This window comes from Stylophora pistillata, chromosome 4 (assembly GCF_964205215.1).
Source record: "Stylophora pistillata chromosome 4, jaStyPist1.2, whole genome shotgun sequence".
Taxonomy (NCBI): domain Eukaryota; kingdom Metazoa; phylum Cnidaria; class Anthozoa; order Scleractinia; family Pocilloporidae; genus Stylophora; species Stylophora pistillata.
The window spans coordinates 34443452-34463845 of NC_142522.1; the positions used below are offsets into that span (position 1 = coordinate 34443452).

Consider the following 20394-nt stretch of genomic DNA (forward strand, 5'->3'; position numbering starts at 1 on the left):
TTATTAACTAAATTAACCAGGAAATGATACTAACAAATTAATTAATATTAATAGTCCTACAAATCGAAAATTTTACTAAAAAGATAGGTCTTAAGCTCTGACTTATATGTCGCAAGTGATGTTGCCTGTCGTATGGTATCTGGGAGCTTGTTCCACAGGTAGGGCGTGACATAGTTTAATGACCTGCTTCCCTAAGTCTTAAGTTTAAACTTAGGCACTTGCAAGAACTGTTTGTTAGAAGAGCGTAGAGTTCTAGCTGGTGTGTACTGCACTAGCATGTACGATATATATTGAGGCGCCATGGCATTCAAGGCCTTCTATGTAAGTAGTAATATCTTGAAAGATATACGTTGTTTAACAGGTAGCCAATGAAGATCTATTAAGATTGGCGTAATTCTATCATAACCGCGAGTACGGGAGACTAAGCGCCCGGCAACGTTATGCACACGTTATGTACACTTAACGTGTTTAAAAAAAAACCTGAGTCTTTCTCTATGTATGTTTTTACAATTGCAGGCATTCTTATCAAGTAAAGGATTGATCCATCGTAATTTGGCAGCTCGTAACGTTCTCCTTAGTGAAAATAAAGTGGTGTAAATTTCTGATTTTAAACTCATGAGGCAAACCCATCGGAAAACGTTTACATACTTAAGAAAGGGGAAAAGATACCGGTGAAATGGATGGCGCCGGAAGCACTTTACAACAGTGAATATACAACCAAAAGTGATGTGCAAGTGTCTTGACGCCTGTTAGATGACTGGTTGTTACATATACCGTGGGGTGGTTGTGGTTAAAATTCACTTATCCCCCTATAGACCTCTGTAATATTCTTATGATGCCTACCTCACTGGCAGCGACTGTTTCATAGTCCCCCATTCATAATCTGTTGGCGACGACTGATGCCCCCTCCATTCCCACTGAAAACTATGTGATCCCAAAAAATCCCCCGCCCCTCTCCCCCACGTACTAAATAATGGTTGGTTCCTGATCGAATTCAATGAAGATGCTACACGTACCAAGGTACACTTTATCATGTAACTGCACTGACTCCAAAATAACATCAGTTAAATAGCGAAAGAAAGCAGTCACGGATTGCTAGCGACACTCAGTTGATAGTTGCTCAACACGTATATCGCCACAGCCTTGTATCATGTAGTCAGAATATCATGTTTGTATGACCTCGCTCATGTTAACATGTTACCGTTGCCTTTTACCATGCTACGAAGTAGGTCTGTACAGGCGATTTACTGTTACGTTTAAGTTTTCTGACGAACATAATTTTTTCAGGTGGTCTTTTGGAGTTCTCCTCTGGGAACTTCCTACAATGGGTAAGTACACGTCTAAAGAATGGGATGCAGAACGCCTAATGCGATTTTCACTGCTATTTTGGTTTTTCTACCTCTAACTTCTCAATAGAGATCTGATGAATAAATCTCTCCATTGACGACAATACATTACTTTCATGATGAATAACACAGCTTTCTGTCCTATAGGAGGAAACCCTTACCCAGGAGTCAATAACAAAGAGTTGTACAATCTTCTCAAGACTGGATATCGAATGGAAACACCAGACACCTGTTCTGAAACATTGTAAGTTGCGACCAATATTTGCAATATTTCTTTCATTCGACGTCGTTTTGCAATCGATACCTTGTGCTTGTGAACTGTTCGTGGGTTTTTTTTTTTTTCGAGTAACGAGTATGATATATTTGTCCCAGTTGAGTGTTCTTGAAGGGCTTCATCGATATAAGATATCACTTGAGATAGATACATATATCTTATAAGACGTTTTGTTGTGTAGTATCGCTGAGTATTTTTACGAGTTGTGCCGTATTTTGACGAGCCCGTAGGGCGAGTCAAAATACAAATAACGAGTAAAAATACTCAGCAATACTACACAACAAAAAGACTTATAAGTTATTTATTATCGAACACGCCAAACTGTTATTTCAGTGCGGGCGAATTTCGCCGATATTTATATACGGAGAGTGCGTGACAGAAGTATGCGAAGCGGAACAGAATTGGCGCGTTGTTGTGTTGCTGTTTCTATTTTCTTCATTAAATGAAGAGATTTTCTGGTCGTCAAGCTGTTTTTCTTCGTTAGATTCATCTAATGAACTTGGATCTATATTTGCCAGCCATTCTGACTCGTCGTCGTCGGAAATAAGATTCAAATTGTCCGCCATTTGTTTTTGTTTTTTTTTTCGTAACTACAATCCAATTCTTCGCTTGCGCGATGCGAGAAAACCTGTTTAACCGGTACTCTACAATAGACGAGTACAAATACCGCGTGATATTTGTACTCGTCTATGGCGTTATTTGTACTCGTCTAGGTGTAGTTGGATAATAAATCAAAATACTCCAAGGAAAATCTGTTACGTGGCCGAAATACCTGACATGTCTACAATTAAACGGGGATCCACCCTTGAATATACTTAATTATACCCACTATATACTTGAATATACTTGATTATACGATTCCTTGAATATACTTAATTATTAAAAACTAGATCATTGGATAATGCAATTCAAGACTTTTTATTGGCTTAACCATTATGGTATATCAGCCAATATACCATAATCTACAAATATGGCAAGCGTACGTGTCAGCTTAAAATTAAAAGGGAGCTAAAAATTTAATAAAATTTAATAATTTAATTCAACGTTTTTAATAAAACAATTATTCCACTCGCGCTTGTTGGATATGAGATGATTATAGCCAACTCGGCGCTACGCGCCTCGTTGGCTATCTATCATCTCATATCCAACGCGCGCTCGTGGAATAATTGTTAATTATACGATTCCTTTCTCAGATACCAGCTGATGTTGGATTGTTGGAAGGAGGAACCCAATGAGAGACCAACTTTTGAAAACATCACGAGATTATTGGAGGAAATGATGCAAGAGGACTCTCCTTATTTGGATTTTGAGTCACTTGATGAGTCAAAGGATTATTACTGCAGTCTAGAAAAGCTTTCTGACGATGAAGTTACCGCTTAAATCTGGACTGAGCTCTTCAGGAAAAAAGAGACAACCTCAGCTGTAGAAATCGGCATCCATGTGTGCAAGCTGAAAACAACAGAGGGTCTCAATGGGGTGATGGCCTTAACGGTGAACGAATAATTACTTTTCATTGTAGTTGAGAGAAATATTTTTACGGTTAACGTTTTTGACAACTAACGCTTATAATTCGGCTAACACTTAACCCCACTGGGACACTCACAGTAGCTAAAGGAGTTTACCCCTGTCAGAGAACGCGCAGAGAGAGTTTTGAATTATCTAGAACAAAATTGCTTTGTCCTTGTAAGTACTTATTCATTTAAATATAAATTTTCCTGCACATACTATTTGAAAATGGCATTCTCTGTACAGAACAATTTATGGCAATTCAAGCAGTTATTGTGAGGAAAAAATGTTGTACTTTTTGTAGAGGGACAGACGACGCTTGTTTTTGATTCCCCGAGGGTTTATCTCTCGATTACGCAGCAGACTCTATGATAATTATTTTTACATAATTTCAGCTTTGTTAAAGCTTTTTTTCTTAGCTGTATTTTCCCACCGACATATGAAGCAAGGACATGAGTTAGACCAAAACTGCGAAAACTATTGAGACGAAAAGAGAACGGGAAGCTGGTCTGAGATTATGAAAAAAACATAATCCAGACTGGGCCGTAAATAAAGAACGAAAACCTCAAAATTGTCCAACAGGCACCTAACTCATAGTAGTGCGTGCTGCTTAATTGGGGACCTTAATTGGGTAAACAAAGCTTAGGTCACGGTACTGGCCGGCCTGGCTCCGTGCGCCTTAGCCAGAGTTCAGGTTCCGCTGACGCGCGAAAAGGACATTAAAAGTGAATGTAAATTACATCCTCCACAGTACAGCATATGTGAGACCCCTGATAATAAAAAAATTAACTAGGCTCCTTGTACTGTTGCACCCAGAATCTCCAGGGCCAAACCGAAACAGAAAGTTTGTATTCGGTTATAAAATTGTGATAGTGTCGCCTGCACGTCCGGGTGGGTGAAGTCCAGAGAAGGAATTTTACTACCGGATTCAAACCATTTTACGGCTATAAAATTAACCTGACTCGTGTAAGGATCAGCAGTTACCCTTACATGAAGATTTATTTTCAAATTTTAAAACCTAAACATTTTTACTAATAACTGCTCCGTTTCCTTAATTCTCTGACGAGTAGTGATCCAGCGAGTAGCGATCCAAAGTTCTGTAGACAATGGATCAGCACTGAGGGGTGGCTACAAAAAGAGAAAATCATTTTTTTACAATGGTTTCACCCGTGTTTTTCTCTCGGAGGCCTCTAGATTGGGTGAAGGAGGGGGAAGGGGACTATAAAAGATAGGCACAGGGAATCATACTTGGGTAATGCGACCGTCATACACGTGTTTTAGGATTGGAAACACTTTATAATCATCGAAGTGAGATGATTACATATCTACGTACCCCAGTTCACAATGTGGATCATCGGCACCAATATCTGTCGGGAAAAAAATATTCTCAATTAATGCACACCACAGCCACTTGGTTAGTGAAGAGCAAAGGTGCATTATAATGAACACCTAATATCGAAGTATAGAAAGTTTGCAAATAGTACTTTGCCTAAGTAGGAGAGTCTATTTAGAGGCATTGTACCTCTGATTGGTTTACAGGCTCTCTTTTTTCTTTTATGGTCCTGAGTGTGGTGCCGCATCGGAGAAAGTTTCCAGATGTTTACATAGGAATTATACGGAGATCAATGTCTGATTTCAGTTGAAACTACCAAAGCTTTGGGCTGAGAACAATTTTACGTGAATTGATATTAGGAATCGATGGCAGATGAATATTTACATACCCTGGTGGACAATTTTCTTCACGAGTTTCTTCATCCTTAACCAACTCACTTCTGCGGCACCAATATCTGCAGGACCAAAAATAAACAGTTAATAGATACCCAGGAATCGTGTGGACACCAAAAAAGCTCCAATGAAACGAATGAAATCCAAATTTCGAAACGTTGTTGTATCTTCTTTCTAAAGAGAAGGATATATAACGAGAAGCAATGTTTTGGCAATTGCTTAATGACCCGGTAAACACTCATGATCACTTAGTGCGAAGGAAGTTTTTTTGTCCATGACCATGACAAAAAGGCGGCACTGAAATGAATACTTAATGTGAGCTTGGAAAATAATCAGAAGTGTTTCGCTGGGAATAATTTCACGTTAACTAATATAAGGAATCGACACGAAATGATTATTTGACACTCCGGTGGGCAATTTTCTGGTTGCCCTTCTTCATCTCTGACTGTTTCACTTCTTCGGCAATTCAAGTAACTGCAGGACGGGAAATACACAGTCATTTTATGAACAGGAAACTTGTAAACGAAGTCCGTGGGAGAATTTATATATCTGGCAGTACTCAGATTTTACCTCCATTTGAACCTGCTAACGAGACATATCACGAGGGAAACCAAAAATATCTTTCGGAACAACTAAGAATCTATAGATAAATATCTACTTACCCTGGTGGGCAATTTTCCGGTTGAGTTTCTTCATTCCTTGGTATCTCACTTCTTCGGCACCAATAGCTACAAGGAGGGAATTAAACAGTGTTTTCTTAGAAAGGAGTCGTGTGAATAGACAATGTAGCTGTACCGTACTGATTAAGTTTGAAAGGTTCTTAGAGGTATTTTTCCCCGGGAAAAAGATGCTAAGAAAAAAGGGAAACAAGGATTGGACGATTTTGTGGACCTATCATAACGATAATGAGAAAACACGCACTGTAAGTATCCCGGAGAGCTCCTTATAATTCCTTACAATAAAATTATAAGGAATTGTATATGGAGCTTTTTTAACATTAGTCGTGGCACGGCGGGTGTTGTCATGTATGATCCTCGCAAGCATCATACGTGACAAAACCCGCCACGCCACGACTAAAGCTAAAAAAGCTCCATACAATTCCTTATAATTTTATTATAAGGAATTGTATAAAGCTCTCCGGGATACTTACAGTGCAAACCCTGTGCGTCTTCTCATGGAGTTGAACCCACGTGCCTTATTTTTGCCTTTCTAACCGGGCAATGCAAGGAAGCCTTTTACCAGGATTCGACCTTGTAGTCCTTGATCAAATGCGGTAAAGACTTGCACACAGGTGGTATTTTTCCAAAGTAGGAGGGTCTATTTAAAGGCATTGTACCACCAACTGGTTCACAAGCTCTCCCTGTTCTTGATTAGTTATCGGTGTGGTGCTGTTTTTCATCTCGCGCGAGCGAGTGAGATCTTTTTTCGTCGACAGCATCAAAGAGAGTTTACTGGTATTTTACACAGGAGTTATACGGAGATCAGTGATTGATTTCGGTACAAACCACTAAAGAGAGAACAATTTTACGTTAATTGATTTCAGGATAGGTTGGCAGATGAATATTTACATACCCTGGTGGACAATTTTCTTCATGAGTTTCTTCATCCTTAACCAACTCACTTCTTCGACACCAATATCTGTAGAACGAAAAATAAATAGTTAATCGAAACCCAAAGATCGTGTGGAGACCGAGAAAGCTCCAATGAAACGAATAAAATCACATTTTGAAACGTTATTCATAGTATAGTTTCTCTGAAGAGAAGGATATAGAGTATACATTCTCCTTTCCAGTGAAAGAGTCAATCGACATATTTGGTATGAACATTGACAACAAACTTCAGTTTGATAAACACGTATCTTCGATATGCAAAAAGATCAATATTCAGTTAAATGTCATGATAAGACTTAGAAAACTGATCTCTAAAGCCACTTCGGTCAAATTGTATAAGGTCTTCATCTTACCGCACTTTCAGTATCATTCATCGGTGTGGCATTTCTGTAGCGTACGAAACACCAAGAAACTAGATGCTCTTAATAAAAGAAGACCTAGGTTCATTGTAAATGATGTTGAATCTACGTATAATACTTTATTGAACAAAGTCAACTGTGTTTCTTTATAGAACAGACGTATACACAATATGTTAATTTTACTTTACAAAAGTTTATTTCTAGGTATCCTATCTACATGAGGAATATGCTTACTTTTCGTAAAACCACTTATAATTTAGGCGGTAACTACATTCTGAAACACCCTGTTGCTAAGACTACTTCCTGTGGCCTTCACTCTTTTTCTTATCATGCCGCTTAACTATGGAATTCACTACCGAACAATGTTCGAACCTTGAACCTTAATGACTTTAAAAGCATTAGCTAGTCTTAAATCAATGTAATTTTAGAACATATTGCAACTGAATTCATATTGTATTTTTAAATATTCAGTGAATCTATTTCTTTCATTTTAGCCTGTTAACTATAAATATTACACAGGATTGTATTTTATGTCATTGTATATTATGTTAATTTCTTTTGTTATTTGCTCTATTTCTCTCGGAAAAATTAGTTTTTATAAGCTACTCTTAAATTCGAGAAAACATAAAGTTTATGTATGTATGTATCTATGTATGTATGTATGGAAAGCAATTTCTTGGCAATTGCTTAATAACCCGGAAAACACTCATGATCACCTAGTATGGAAGAATTCTTTCTGTCCTTGACCATGACAAAAAGGTGGCACTGGAATGAATACTTTAAGGTTAACTTTTCAAAATTGTTTCGCTGGGAATAATTTCACGTTAACTGATTCAAGGAATCGACACGAGACGATTATTTAACATAGCCCGGAGGACAATTTTCTGGTTGCGTTTCTTCATCCCTGACTGGCTCACTTCTTCAGCAATATTCCAGTACATTCAGGACGGGAATTACATAGTCATTTGATGCACTGGAATCTTGTAAACGAAAACCGTTGGAGAAAGTTTACACATGGCAGTCATCAGGATTAATTATATTAATGATAAGCGTTTGCTTCAAGTCGTTCCACCGAAGAGGTCCATCATCTTATTCGTGATGTTGATTTGCGTTTACTTAAGAACGCGCTAATATCGTACATGCGATTTAACAACGTTAGTTCTCTTGGCTTCGACACTTCAAAAAAAATCTTCTTCTAATAGATAGTTCACTTAAAATTGCTGACCCTTATGCTGGCTAAAATTTCACGTTAACCCATGTTAGGAATTGAAGATAAATATTTACATACCCTGGTGGACAATCTTCTTCTTTTGTTCCTTCATCTTTGACCGGTACCCTAGCGATCATTTCATACGAAGAAATCGTGTGAGTATAGACAAAGAATGCTGCGCCTCAGTGATTAAGTCTGAAACGTTGTTAGTCTTATTTTGCTCCAGGAAAAGAGGTTTCTGTGTTGCATTTTAGCCCTCACTCGGTCTCTGAGGCACCCTTCCTTCGTTGGAACGCAGATTCAGGGATATTTTGGGGCTATATATAACCGAGACCTTGAACCCACGAGCTTCATCTTCCGCCTTCTTATCCCAACGGTTACCATTTAGATGAAGATCTTGACCAGAAGGATTCGCCCTTGTAGCCTCTGATCATATGAGCGAGTAAGGGGTAAAAAATTGAACAACAAAACTATCTTTATTGCTTGTGTGTAGACCTCTATTTCCTTTTCGCGAGCAACAGTCGAAATGAGAGACGCCTGCACATGGGCAACTATTTTTGGGGACCTGGAGTGAGGAAAGCATATGCAGCATGTCTATTTACGCGCGAGAGATTTTTGATAATTTTTTTACAACATGGAAGAACTTAATGTGTATTTTTAGGTAGGGCTGATACATTAGTCTAATCAGTGAAGAGGTACCAACACTACCTCGGGTGATGCGTAGGATATGTTTTTTTCTGGAAACTGAAAACACATATGAACACATAAACATATAAACATGTGAACATGTAAACACATGTGAAATACCATAACTTTTTGTTTCCAGTTTACTGAGATAAAGCGAATGTTTATGGTTGTCTTACATAAGAGGAGAAGTCTCAACAGCGTCAGACGCCAGGTCCCTCAAGCACAGGAGATCATTAGGATTACACGAGGAAGACCATTTATCTACTGGTTTGGCGATCACTTGGGTTACAGAAGACAAACCTAGTAAGAGAGCCATTACTGACATGATATTCAGCGACATTCCTTCAAGGGAAAACATAAAAAGAAGGTGTTAATAATCAATGCAAAATTTTGTTTTCAAGTGATCTCTCTGCTAGAAACTCATTTGTAAACCTACTGATACTTGTACACAACAGCTGTCAAAAGCAGCACAATGAGCCGACAACTCAACCAGAACACAGTTTGGGGCTGTTTAACCTCGTCATCTGATTTACTCACATTTGCGTGAGTCTGTTTTTTGGCTTGATTCACTTGACGCCAGGGAAATTAATATACTATGAAACAATTTGCTTTTGTTTTTGTTTTGTTTTGTTTTTTTGTGTTTTTGTGTTTTTTTCATCCCAAAATCCATTCTGTGGCTATTACTAGGCGGTGTGGCCCCTCAGAGTCATCAGATACCCTTCAAAAATTTCGAGAAAACTCATTCAGCATCCCACTCGCTGATCTATTCACAAAGTCAAGATGTTAGTTGCGTGGCTCTCTATCGCAAAAGGATCCCTAACCGCTTGTTCACGATTCGTCTCGGCCAAGAAAGATACTTCTCAGAATTTTAAAGCAAACTCGAATGAATTTCCGAACGGAACTTGATGCGTGATACTCTCAAAGATTTTGCTTCCCAAAAATCTGCGAGTTTTCTCCTGGCCGAGGCAAAACACCGCATCATAGAAGCCACGAACCCTTTTTCACAAGTATTTGAGTATCTCCTATCGTAAAAAAAAAACAAAAACAAAAACAAAAAAAAACCGACCTACTCAAAGATTATTAAGGTTCGCCCACCTTTCGTTCTTTTGGGGTTGGCTATAGTTAGCGAGTTGATGGGAGCTTTTGGAACGGTTGATTTTTCCTTCTCACAAATTACGCCCCTCTAGCCTCAAAGGACATGCAAATGAAAAACTCTACCCAAGGAGCTGGCGCGAAGAAGGGAAGTCAACCGTGGGTCTTAACCCTTTGGGTTTTGCTGGGTTACCTGATGGGTTTTAAGGTCGATTAATTCCTCAATATTCACTGATGCCACATCAAAAGTAAAAGGAATTCTTCCTATGTATTTAGAATGGCCACTTGAATCAAGCTGAGATCGACCAATAAAAAGGTTTAGCAAACTAGGAGAGCAATGGTCTCAATGCAAACGGCTGGCGTCACGCTTCTTGCCTTTATTTGTTTAAGGTTTTCTATTTGTTTAACTACGCAATGACTAAAGCTATGGCTCGTCGTTGAATCACAGGACATATAACAAACGACTTTGCAGAATTAGTGATCCATGTGACAGATTCTGATACAAAAAAAAATCGTCCGGCGAAAGAAAACGAAAAATCGAAGACAAGTTTCAGTGTTTTTCACTTTTTCACTGACATTCAATAATGAGCGCAGAATAATTCACAGACGTGATGTGAAAACAAAACAATATATTGCTTTTCAAGCAAGTCACGAAAACCACTGGGAAAGTCCATAAAAAAATGCACAAGATCATATAGTAAAACTCTGCAAGTCTACGTTGCTGGTGATAAGTTTATGATAAAAATATGAAGAGATGAATAAAGAGACTGAGTACTCTTTCCAAAACCTTTAACAGGAGAGCAAGGTTAGCAGAAAAGAAAGTATTTAGCTTTAAAATGCTGACATGACTCGTGCCAGTGCCATCAATCGGTCTCTCTCTGCAATTTATACTATACAATGCAATACAAACTTTATTGACACTCCCTAAAGAGGGTTTTTCGGTGACATGTACATCAAAGGCCAGATTGTGGATTTTTTTAACAGGTTCCCTTTGCGCAACTTTGCAACTTTTCTAAAGCTCATATTTCCATTTCTCTTGAGCTGTACACGCGAACACAAATATCATACCTCTTCCACAAAGATATCTTTTTAAAACTTACTGACAATTGGAAAAGTAATGTTTAATTTTACTTTAAATTCCTATGGACTTATTTTTAAAGAACAACAAGCATGAGCAACTATTTCAGATCGACTTTTGGAGAAAAAAAAGAAAAGACATGTACAACTTCTATTGCGTGATGTTACGTTAAAGCCAACAGGAAGTGCTTCTTGAAACATCTTAAGCTTGCAACATGCTCGACATATATTAAATTCGGTTAAGCAGCCAATGCCATTGTAGTAAAAGAAAAGTCGTGTCCTAAATTGTTATCGGAATACTTTTAGAATGTGCACTTGAGCACATTCAAGCAGTTACATAGAAGAACAATATTGATCTTATCGTGATTTCTTGTGGTTGTTTAACAGAGCATAATTATGTAAAGTAAAAGGCTAGCTATACAAGTGAGCTCTCAAGGCGATCAACCCAAGTGGCTCATCCAATCAGAACTTATCCCGATTTCAAGAGATTATCAGTAGAGTTACATCACTTGGATGGGATACAAGTCCATCACAAGTTAGACCTTAGCATTTCTTCTGACTTCCCGGTACCCAGAGAGAGTACTGGGAGGCGAGAGTATCTAGTCCAGAAACACAACCCTGTAACCCAGCCTGCCAGGTATCTAGCTCGGACCTCTACACCTGGAGTCCACCACGCAAGTGCTGGTCTACGAGTCCCCCCTCTACCCGCCCCCTCCCCCCCGTGATATTCACTAATTGTTTGGTTGTCGTTGTTATCTTTATGTTATTGATACTGCTTGACTTGCCGTCAGTAAATGACTTTACAACCGTTGACTCATGTAAGAAATTGTTCTTTGATGAGGCTTAAAAATACATCTCGATGAGTGTTGACTGCTTCGTGCTCTTCAGGTACAAGGAATTACACAAAATTACAAGAGTCGATTCTTAACATATGTGCATAGTCACGGGCAAAAAGACATAGAAATGTTATCAAGTTGCTTTTAAATATCTTTTTTTTTTTAATTTTGTCAAACTTTAGTATCACATCAGCCTTTAATGTGTGAGCGCAGGTTGCTTGCGATTATGCTAGTTTTGAACGTATAAATAAACCAGCTTGTAAAAGCGAAAAGGTAAGGAAGCCAATTCACAATTTTGCCATTTATAACTGAGCTGTCAAAAATCAAAAACATTTCCCTCATACCCGCTCAATAAACAGAAAGGGATTTACAAAACTCTTTGGTGCAATTTTTCCTGTTTCCTACTAAGCAGTGGTAAAGGAGGACCGCATACGTTCATAACCCAATTTACTTTCTTAGAGTCAGCCTGTTGAAATAACTGTTTTCAAAACTCCAGTTATCAAATTCTCCCAAAATGCTGCAAACATTCGAGATTGCTTTCACTGAGCTGACTCTCAATAAACACGAACAAAATTAAGTCAAAAAATACAAAACTGCGCAAAAAGTCCACAAAGACGAAAACTCAAACAGCTGCGGTTGCTTGAAAGAGCAAGATAAAAACGCATTGAAAATTGGACGGTTTGTGAAGGACTAAGTTCTTTTTTTTTTTTTTTAAGAAATATAGAGTACATACATAGCGAACCCTTTACTCACGACTTTACAAATCCTTAGAACGAATTATTTGTTTTGATGACGCTGAACGATATGACCAATTGGCCGGTTTCTGCTCTTACATGCATGTAATGAAATAAAACTGAGAAACAGTGCCATTATCAATTCAGGGATACCAGGGGCAATTCAAACTCATTCAAGAAACATCTATATCCGCAAGCAACAGACATGGAGGTGTTTTCAACCCTGTATGCTGTTTCAGTTATTTGTTAAACGAAAGGCTCCTTTCATCAATACGATAGTGTTTGTAGGTGCGTTGCTTCTACGCATCTAATGAACCGGCATAAAAAAGCGAAATGCCAAAGAAGCTAGTTTTCATTTTAAATTCTTACAAGCTTTCAAATCTCAGTGCTCAACAATCCAGTAATGTTAGTAATAATCACTTAAGTGCTATCTATTTCTTTTTCACCTTTGATAATAATAATGTGTGAATTCATCGAAACGTCATGTAACCTTTCTCTGTTCAATTTCCTTTTGAAATACTCACCAAAAATCAATCCTAATGATAATGAAAACCACTTTAGTGTTTTCTTCGCTTCATTAAAAGACATTGATTGACGTATCTTTAGCTCAAAAGTTTACAAACCTTTTTTTTTTTTTTTTATTGTGATATTTGATATAATGCAATATAATGGATTAACCCGTTTCTGCTCGAACATGCGTTCAACCAATTATAAGAAATTCTGTCGTCATTCAGGGATACAATGAGCACACCAGAAACATGCATTGCTTCGAGCATAGCCAGAAGCGTCATCGTGTCGGCGTTCTATATCCTCTACAAAGGTCAGAATTTTGTTAAAAGAAAACACCCTTTGCTCAACATGTGGTAAGTTATGTTACTTGCATTTATACTTTAACTAGAATACAACAGCGACATGCCAAGGAACCTATTGAGTTTCAATTTTACAGCCTTCAAGCTGCTAAACTTTACCACTCAAAAACTCAGCAGTTCTGTACTTAATTATCGTTTCGTTGCTTTTTCCTTTTCTTTTTTCTTTTTTAATTAGTAATAGCAATAATGGCATGAAGTCATGAAAACGGCATGTAGTTTCCATTCCGGACCAAAAGAGCGTTTTCTCTTTTTTTTTCGGAAATACACACTCTTTGGCGTGCCTTCAGATATATATTACATAATACATTATATGGCAAGAGTTCCATATAACCCCATACATTAATCATGCATAGAGTGTTGCAAAGAAACCTTTACATTTAGTCTTTATGAAATAATGCGAGGTTAAAGTTAGGCCAGTTTCGGTTCTAAAATTCACTTAATGAAATAAAACGAAAAGAGCCACCGTAAGGTATACAAGTGAAACTTAACCTACGCATACCCCTGAACAACAGTCGAAAAAGTGTCATTAAGTTGCGACTAAATTCCATATCAAATGTTAGAATTTTTCTAAACAAAAGCCTCTTCTGATCGACATGTTAGCAAATGTGCGTATGGCTTGTTATAACAAATGTCCTTTGTACTTCTAGATAAACCAGCTTGTAACAGCCAAATGCCAAACGTCTAATTGCCTTTTTAAAATTCACAAGCAGTTAAATCTTACCGCTAAAAAAAGCCAGCAATTCTGTTGCTCACATCCACTTAATAAACGGCAAAATATTTCGCGATAAAATTTCACTTAACTTGAAGCAATGATTTTTTACCCTTTCGCTGTTAAAAGACTACAGCGAGCGAGATGCCGGATTTAAAAGTATTGAATAAAGGGGTTTGAACTAATATGAGAACTCGATCAAGACTCTCTTTACAAATGAGTACCATCTTTAGAACTTTCCAACACTCAATGAGTCAATCCTCGTACTCACTGAAAAACTGAATTAAGCGCTGCGCACTTTCGAGACAGAAATTCACTAGGTGTACATTAATCACCACGAAAATTCTTATGCTAAAGATGCAGTATTTACCATAGCGCTGTCGGCTTCAAAATTGCTTAAAGCTTAAAATCACACACACACAATTATCATACCCAAATCTTGAAGAAAAACCTGGCAAACTTCACTTCAAAAATATAACTGCTTCAGAGCGTAATGTCGGTACTACTGTCCACTCCTAGTCGTGTCTTCAAAGATCAATTAATTTACCGCTAAATGTTGCACATCTTGTTCTTTTGAAAGGTAATAAGAAGCCAATAGCTGATGTTGAAGGATTTCACGTGACTCAATTGCGTGCTAGGCTAAGAACCCCTAAGGTAAAACACTGAAGTGGGCATTAGATCTTAACCCTTCATTTCGGCCCTCTTCACTTGAAAATCCCAGAAATCAAAGATACCCCATCGACTGTCATTCTGATAGCAACATCAATTTTCCTTCTTGAGGTTAATTCCTGTGGTTTTGAGGGTTCAGTAAAGGTTAATCAGTTTCCTGAATGACGTGTGGAGTGACGTCGTAAATTTAGCCTTAAACAATTTTGCGGGAACTCGAACAAAACGATTTTTCAATTTTTCTTTCAACGAAATCAAATTGATTTTAGAGTTGAAATAGCGTTTAAAATAACCAATCCTTGCACAAATATTTTCGGAATGTTAAGCCTGTCCAATAATTGCGTGACAATAATTGTAAACCAGTGTGATAGTAATGGGCGTTGTTTTCTCAACACTACTGTAGAACCTCGCCAGCTCGAACTCGTGAAGGAAACGAAAAATGGTTGGAATTAGGGGGTGGATTCGAAATCCTAAAGGTAAAGGGAAAATGCTTTAAATTAATGGGCGGTTCGAGTCGACCAGTTCGAGTTAGCGCGGTTCTAGTTTTTTTTTTTTTTTTAGTTGAATATAATGACGGCGATAGTGATTGGCCGGGTTCTGTTTTAAAAGATCAAGAAATTGACAAAAGAAATAATTTCTTAGATGCTGAGAATAGTTTACACTTTAGGGATATACATATCTGCGAGCAAAAGACAAATTAGATTTGCTTTTTTTTTTTTTTTTTTTTACCCTTACACTGATTTTGCTCTTTTGCATACAAGACATTCCATAAACTTATCTAAGCGATATATAAAAAGTAACTATCGATAGCAAATGCACAGTTGTGCTCCAGATTCTTGTCTCCTACGGGATTCTTTAAGCACTTTCTATCGGTTTAATTACCGGCGTGATAATCCAAGCAGGGTGTTGGGGGAAAACGTGGAGGAAAGTTCATAAATATAGATAACAAAATGGAATACATGTAGACTGCCTGAAGAAATGCGCTCTTCAAAACACGTGCAATCAGAATGGCAATATCGATCCTCATTTCAATTCCTGTGGGTGTACTCGTGAAATGCTTTGTAATTATAACCACTTGAAAGTGGTACGCGTTATTTTTAAGTACATCAGTACCTCACGATACACCGTTAGATCACGTTTTTTTCAAATTCATATAACAAATTGTTTCTAGCTGAGATGCTAATTTAACATCTTGATGCAAATGACTGGCCGGTTTCCGCTTTAACGAAAATGGTCCAAAAATGAAAGAAATGATAAGTAACTCTGTTAACATGCTAGGGTTGTTGTGCGAGGCGATGGATACTTCGAACTGCACAGGACAGATTGACTCGGTAAAAATACTCTTCATCACCTTTTGCAATCGAAATACAATAAACAAACACAACACAGTTTGATTTCGTGTTAAGTTACATAGACCTGTTATGGGAATGAATGTAGCGCTTATACACGGAAATAAAGGTTTTTTCGAAAGGCTTAAATAAACAAAAGTCATAGCAAAAAAGAGGCGGTCAAAAATCAGATGATCATGAACACGTTTTAGCGCTGAACGAATGAATGAATTTGAATGAACTTCTTCTTTATATTGCGCCCTTTCTATACAATATTCAAAGGCGCAGTACCCCCCATCAATTTGATAGAAGCTACACAAAGATAGACCACAACACCGGGCACTACGTGCCCTACTGTTTTCGAACAGTGTGTGGGTTCTTTAACGTCCCACAAATTTTTTTATCACATACAAGGGCTTGTGAGACGGGACCTCCATTTATCGTCCCTATCCGAGAAGACTAGAAAGTCTAACCATTTGCAGATATTATTATAAAGGCAGCACTTTCTTCTCAGTTATTTAAAGACCCTGAGCGTTGGTCGGCCGGATTTCAACTCACGACCTCCCGCACAACAGTCCGGCGCTCTACCTAAATTGAACTAACCGGGAGGCGCTGAAAACTACTTATGTGACAATGATACCTTATAAAGGTGAAAGATAAATAAAGGAAAAAGAAAGCAAACTTACTTTGTTGGTGAATAGCACCTGGGATAGTTACTGTAGTAAATAGCAAGAAGGGTCTTCACAAAGTAGCGCAGTAATATTTGATCCTGAGATCGCAACGATTGCAGAATAAGTATGAAAATTCACTTGAAAATTCTGAGGGTGTTGCCCAAAACTTATAATCTAGAAAGAATCAATTCCTAAACCGCGAATTTAGCCGTGAGTAGGCATGACACTGCAATTTCTTTCCGCCGGAAAGCGTCATACAATTTTACATTCTTGTACCACGCTTGACCGAAAGAGAAGGGACTATATATCACCATCACCTTTAGGGTAAGGAATATCTGAGAGATTTGGCGGCCAATACTGATTTACTTTACTATTTTGATGTTTTGGCGCTTAACGTTGGTGTTTTTGGCGAGATGAAGTTCAAGAAGTTTTATTCTTTAATGATCAGTGTAACCAATAGAGATGAGGGTTTGTCAAAAGGCACCGACAACATTCTATGCTTTCCTGTTCAATTTCCTCATGACTCGTATTCTGTGGCAAAAATTGTGGAGATTATTTAATTGGAAGAGAATACGATCAAACCACGAGAAGTGTCGAAACGAGTTCTGTGTATTGGCCATTCGAAATAAATGATAACGTCTAGTTTTACGTGATGTGTGGAGGATGCGTACGTGCTTCGATTACCAGTCGCCTTTCAGTTAACTAAAAGCAAGTCTGATCACAGGTAAGACGATATAATGTTTTATGCACCAATTTCAGTTGTTGAATACCAACCAATTCCAGCTGAGCACAATGGTGCGTATGATAACGCGTCTCCAGTAGGCCTTATTCCTTGAAATAGAAGAGCATAGGTGGTATGCATAAATGGCAGGCCCAATCGGTATTCTTTTGTAAAATAGCCCATCATGTAAAATAGCCCATTTAGCCCCATCTTTGAGTTCAGGTTTTATTGTTCCTTAGACATTCTAACGAGGCTAGTTGGGCTGATCAACATGAATACATTAACCAAGCGTGAGGTCAAGATGGCTGGATATTGGCCGAGTTCTTTCCTTGCATTTTTATGGCCGAGACGAAGTCGAGGTCCATAAAAATGCGAAAAAAGAACAAGGCTAACATCCAGCCATCTTGACCGAATAAGTTTGGTTAATAAAGGTTCATTATATTGCAAAAGGATTTCGGTTTATTAAGAATTAAAAATATTTTGTTTATTTCGAGATCCGAGAAAGAAAGCCAACTGTGTTTGTAGCTTAACAAACTCACGAGGGTCGTTTCTGTTTTCTTTCTTTTGACTATCTTCTGCCGCTTCTTGCGTTTCTATCGCCAAAATTGTCCAAGAATTACGAACGCAGTTCTAATTCTATTTTTTTTTTTTCCATGCGCGGGATCAATCCCGAGCGGGCAAGATGGGCCCATCTTGTCTGTTCGGGTAGCCAATCAGAACACAGGATTCGCTTCATCTTGCCCACGGGCGCTGCAAGCGATATAAGAAAAGAGAATATTGATCTAGTCCGCCATTTATGATTGAGCCCATTATGCAGTCGAAACGTAGCGATTTACTTCTGAAGTGACCTCATCCTGAGACAAAGTATGGTCGAATGTCGATTATCCAGACTCGTGGGAACTGGGCTGAATAGTACAGATAATCGAGAGTACGGATAATCGAAAATATGACTGTTAATGTTCCCAGGTAAGGGGACCACAATAGCTAGTCCGGATAATCGAAAAATCCGGATAATCGAGGTTTGCCTGTACTACACTTCAGCATCAAGTGCATTTGCCATAATGAATCATGGTAGCCTTTACGATTTAGTTTTATGTTTCGAATATTTTTTAAATTTAAAATTTATCACAAGTTCGAGCAGATGGAATTGTCATTATAGATCAAACAATTTGATTGGTTGAATAAGACACTGATTATGTCAAAATGTCAAAAAGCATTAAAGTCCACTAAAAGAGTTCAGCTGGTTCTGATTGAACGCCTGTGCTTTCGCCGAGATGTTCTTGTATAGTTAATTAGTCTAAAAACAGGATCTGAAAGCGAATCCGCTCGAACTGTGGCTCACGAAAACTTCACGTTATCAAGATGACAAATAGAAAAAGAGTTACAGAATTCACGTGGTGGCACTTAATAAACTGCTGCTCTGTGTTTTATGAATGAACAAGAGTCAAATTCACAGCGACAGAGAGAATGCTCGAGGTGACACCGCCAGAAAAACTCGGCTGCTGTCTGTTTGGAGTGTAAGAGAAAAGTCCACCTCTTTGAATTCGAAATGCAAAAGTCTTTTCTCGATGCTGACTTAGATCCATCTCGAGACAATAACCCCCCTCCCCCTCGTTTTAAAAAATAGATAAATAAATTAAGATATATTTTTAAAACCATGAGATAAAGTTCCGTAAATTACAATCTCAAATGTCCTCCGAAAGCCTGCTACCTTCGAAAGAGTGCATAAAGACTTAACATCAAAATTGATGAGGTAATGAATGACGTTTCCACCATGATAGATCTCGTTTATTTCTCCTTTTTCTAGGGAACATCTCGTAGGAAAAAGTGATGTTGCCAATGAGAAAATAATCTCGACAGCATTTGAAAACTTGGATTCCTTAATACAATTTAATTGTGAATCAAATATTCTCCCACATTCCATTGCTATAGAGTCTAAAAGAACCTTTCCAGACTTAATAACCATCAAAAGGTTTCCGAGACGATAGGCTTAATCGTGAAAATACCAGGCTGATAAACATCTAAATTCCCAAACTGGAGACTAAATAGAACTTACCGTCTTGTCACTGTTTACTTATTCGAAAAAAAGTCTTCAAAACTCCATAATTCAGTGCATGTGGACTTCTGTCGCGAAAACTCGTTCCTCTTGCAACTTTGAAAACTCTAGAATTTCTCAATCGGTGGCTATTTTTCATAAGTTTTACAAGTTTGCCTCTTTCAAATAGCCATATTCTTTTCGCAAGCTGTTGGCGTAATAGTTAATTAATGACGCCGATGACAGATATGTAATCGAAAGTGTTTGGATATTTATTGAACTCGGAATGTAAAACTGCCCCATGATTTGCACCAACGCATGTGACGTAATGACTTTATCAGTGGTCCAACCAACAGGGAACTGATGAAAATTGAACCACAGGCTTCCCAAGCAAGAGATATGAGCTAAAGTAACTAAGCTATTCATCATCAATATTATTACGCAACGTACGAATCGATTGTGTGGCAAATGCACCTTGAAGCTCAAGATGTGTCTACATGTCTTTCCATGTACAGCTAGATATCAATCGGCTTTCATCTAAACAAAAACATTTACCATAGGCGTAGGCGGTCGTTCATTAAGATCTGAATTTCGCTTAACGGTATGGCTATCAAATAACTTATTTGACGAAAGATAATGTCGTCATGAGCGTGAACTGCCTGTGAAGAAAGCAGGCCCTATTTTGCGTCGGACTTTAGTGCATTTCTGTATATAATGATGTTGCTTTCTTGCCTGCAAATGGGAAGGGGTTGCGATTCGAAACCGTTAACAAGGACATGACAGTGGATTTAAGAACTTGAGGAGGAGTATAATGAGAAATATAACTAAAAATAACTCACATTAGAGACGGCAGGTGGAAAAATTCAAGCCATAATCTTAAAAGAAGGAAATACGATTAGAGAGGTTAATTTTGGTAGACCTACACAGACTCTTTCGTGG

General features: G+C 38.0%; 3 protein-coding genes across 11 annotated transcripts in view; 1 reads left to right on the plus strand and 2 right to left on the minus strand.

Annotated features, from left to right (window-relative positions):
• The window catches only part of LOC148733470 (uncharacterized), a 40531-nt gene extending 23683 nt beyond the window's left edge, over positions 1–16848 (minus strand). The window contains exon 1 of one of the 2 annotated variants that reach the window (XM_088759216.1): positions 16715–16848. The gene's annotated coding sequence lies outside the window, so the exon portion shown is untranslated. Of the gene's footprint in view, positions 1–14499; positions 14525–16714 lie in introns of those variants that run through there. The other variant, XM_088759217.1, reaches the window with a different exon arrangement.
• LOC111322909 (uncharacterized) overlaps positions 1–20394 on the minus strand; it is a 23002-nt gene that overhangs the window by 1564 nt on the left and 1044 nt on the right. For 2 of the 8 annotated variants that reach the window (XR_016000860.1, XM_088759213.1), the window contains exons 1-8: positions 16715–16855; positions 8894–9059; positions 8109–8156; positions 6424–6489; positions 5514–5579; positions 4848–4913; positions 4460–4493; positions 1–3069 (exon numbers count right to left, since the gene is read on the minus strand). The exon at positions 1–3069 is cut by the window's left edge. Coding sequence is in view for 7 of the 8 variants with exons in the window: in XM_088759213.1 (XP_088615339.1) it covers positions 4478–4493; positions 4848–4913; positions 5514–5579; positions 6424–6489; positions 8109–8156; positions 8894–9057 (426 nt within the window). In the remaining variant the exon portion in view is untranslated. Of the gene's footprint in view, positions 3070–4073; positions 4255–4459; positions 4494–4847; positions 4914–5513; positions 5580–6423; positions 6490–8108; positions 8157–8893; positions 9060–14466; positions 14749–16714; positions 16856–20394 lie in introns of those variants that run through there. The other 6 variants (XM_022926130.2, XM_022926131.2, XM_022926129.2 and 3 more) reach the window with 6 other exon arrangements.
• Positions 17140–20394, plus strand: part of LOC111322881 (uncharacterized) — a 22143-nt gene continuing 18888 nt past the window's right edge. Inside the window, exon 1 of the mRNA XM_022926098.2 lies at positions 17140–17423. The gene's annotated coding sequence lies outside the window, so the exon portion shown is untranslated. The remainder of the gene's footprint in view (positions 17424–20394) is intronic.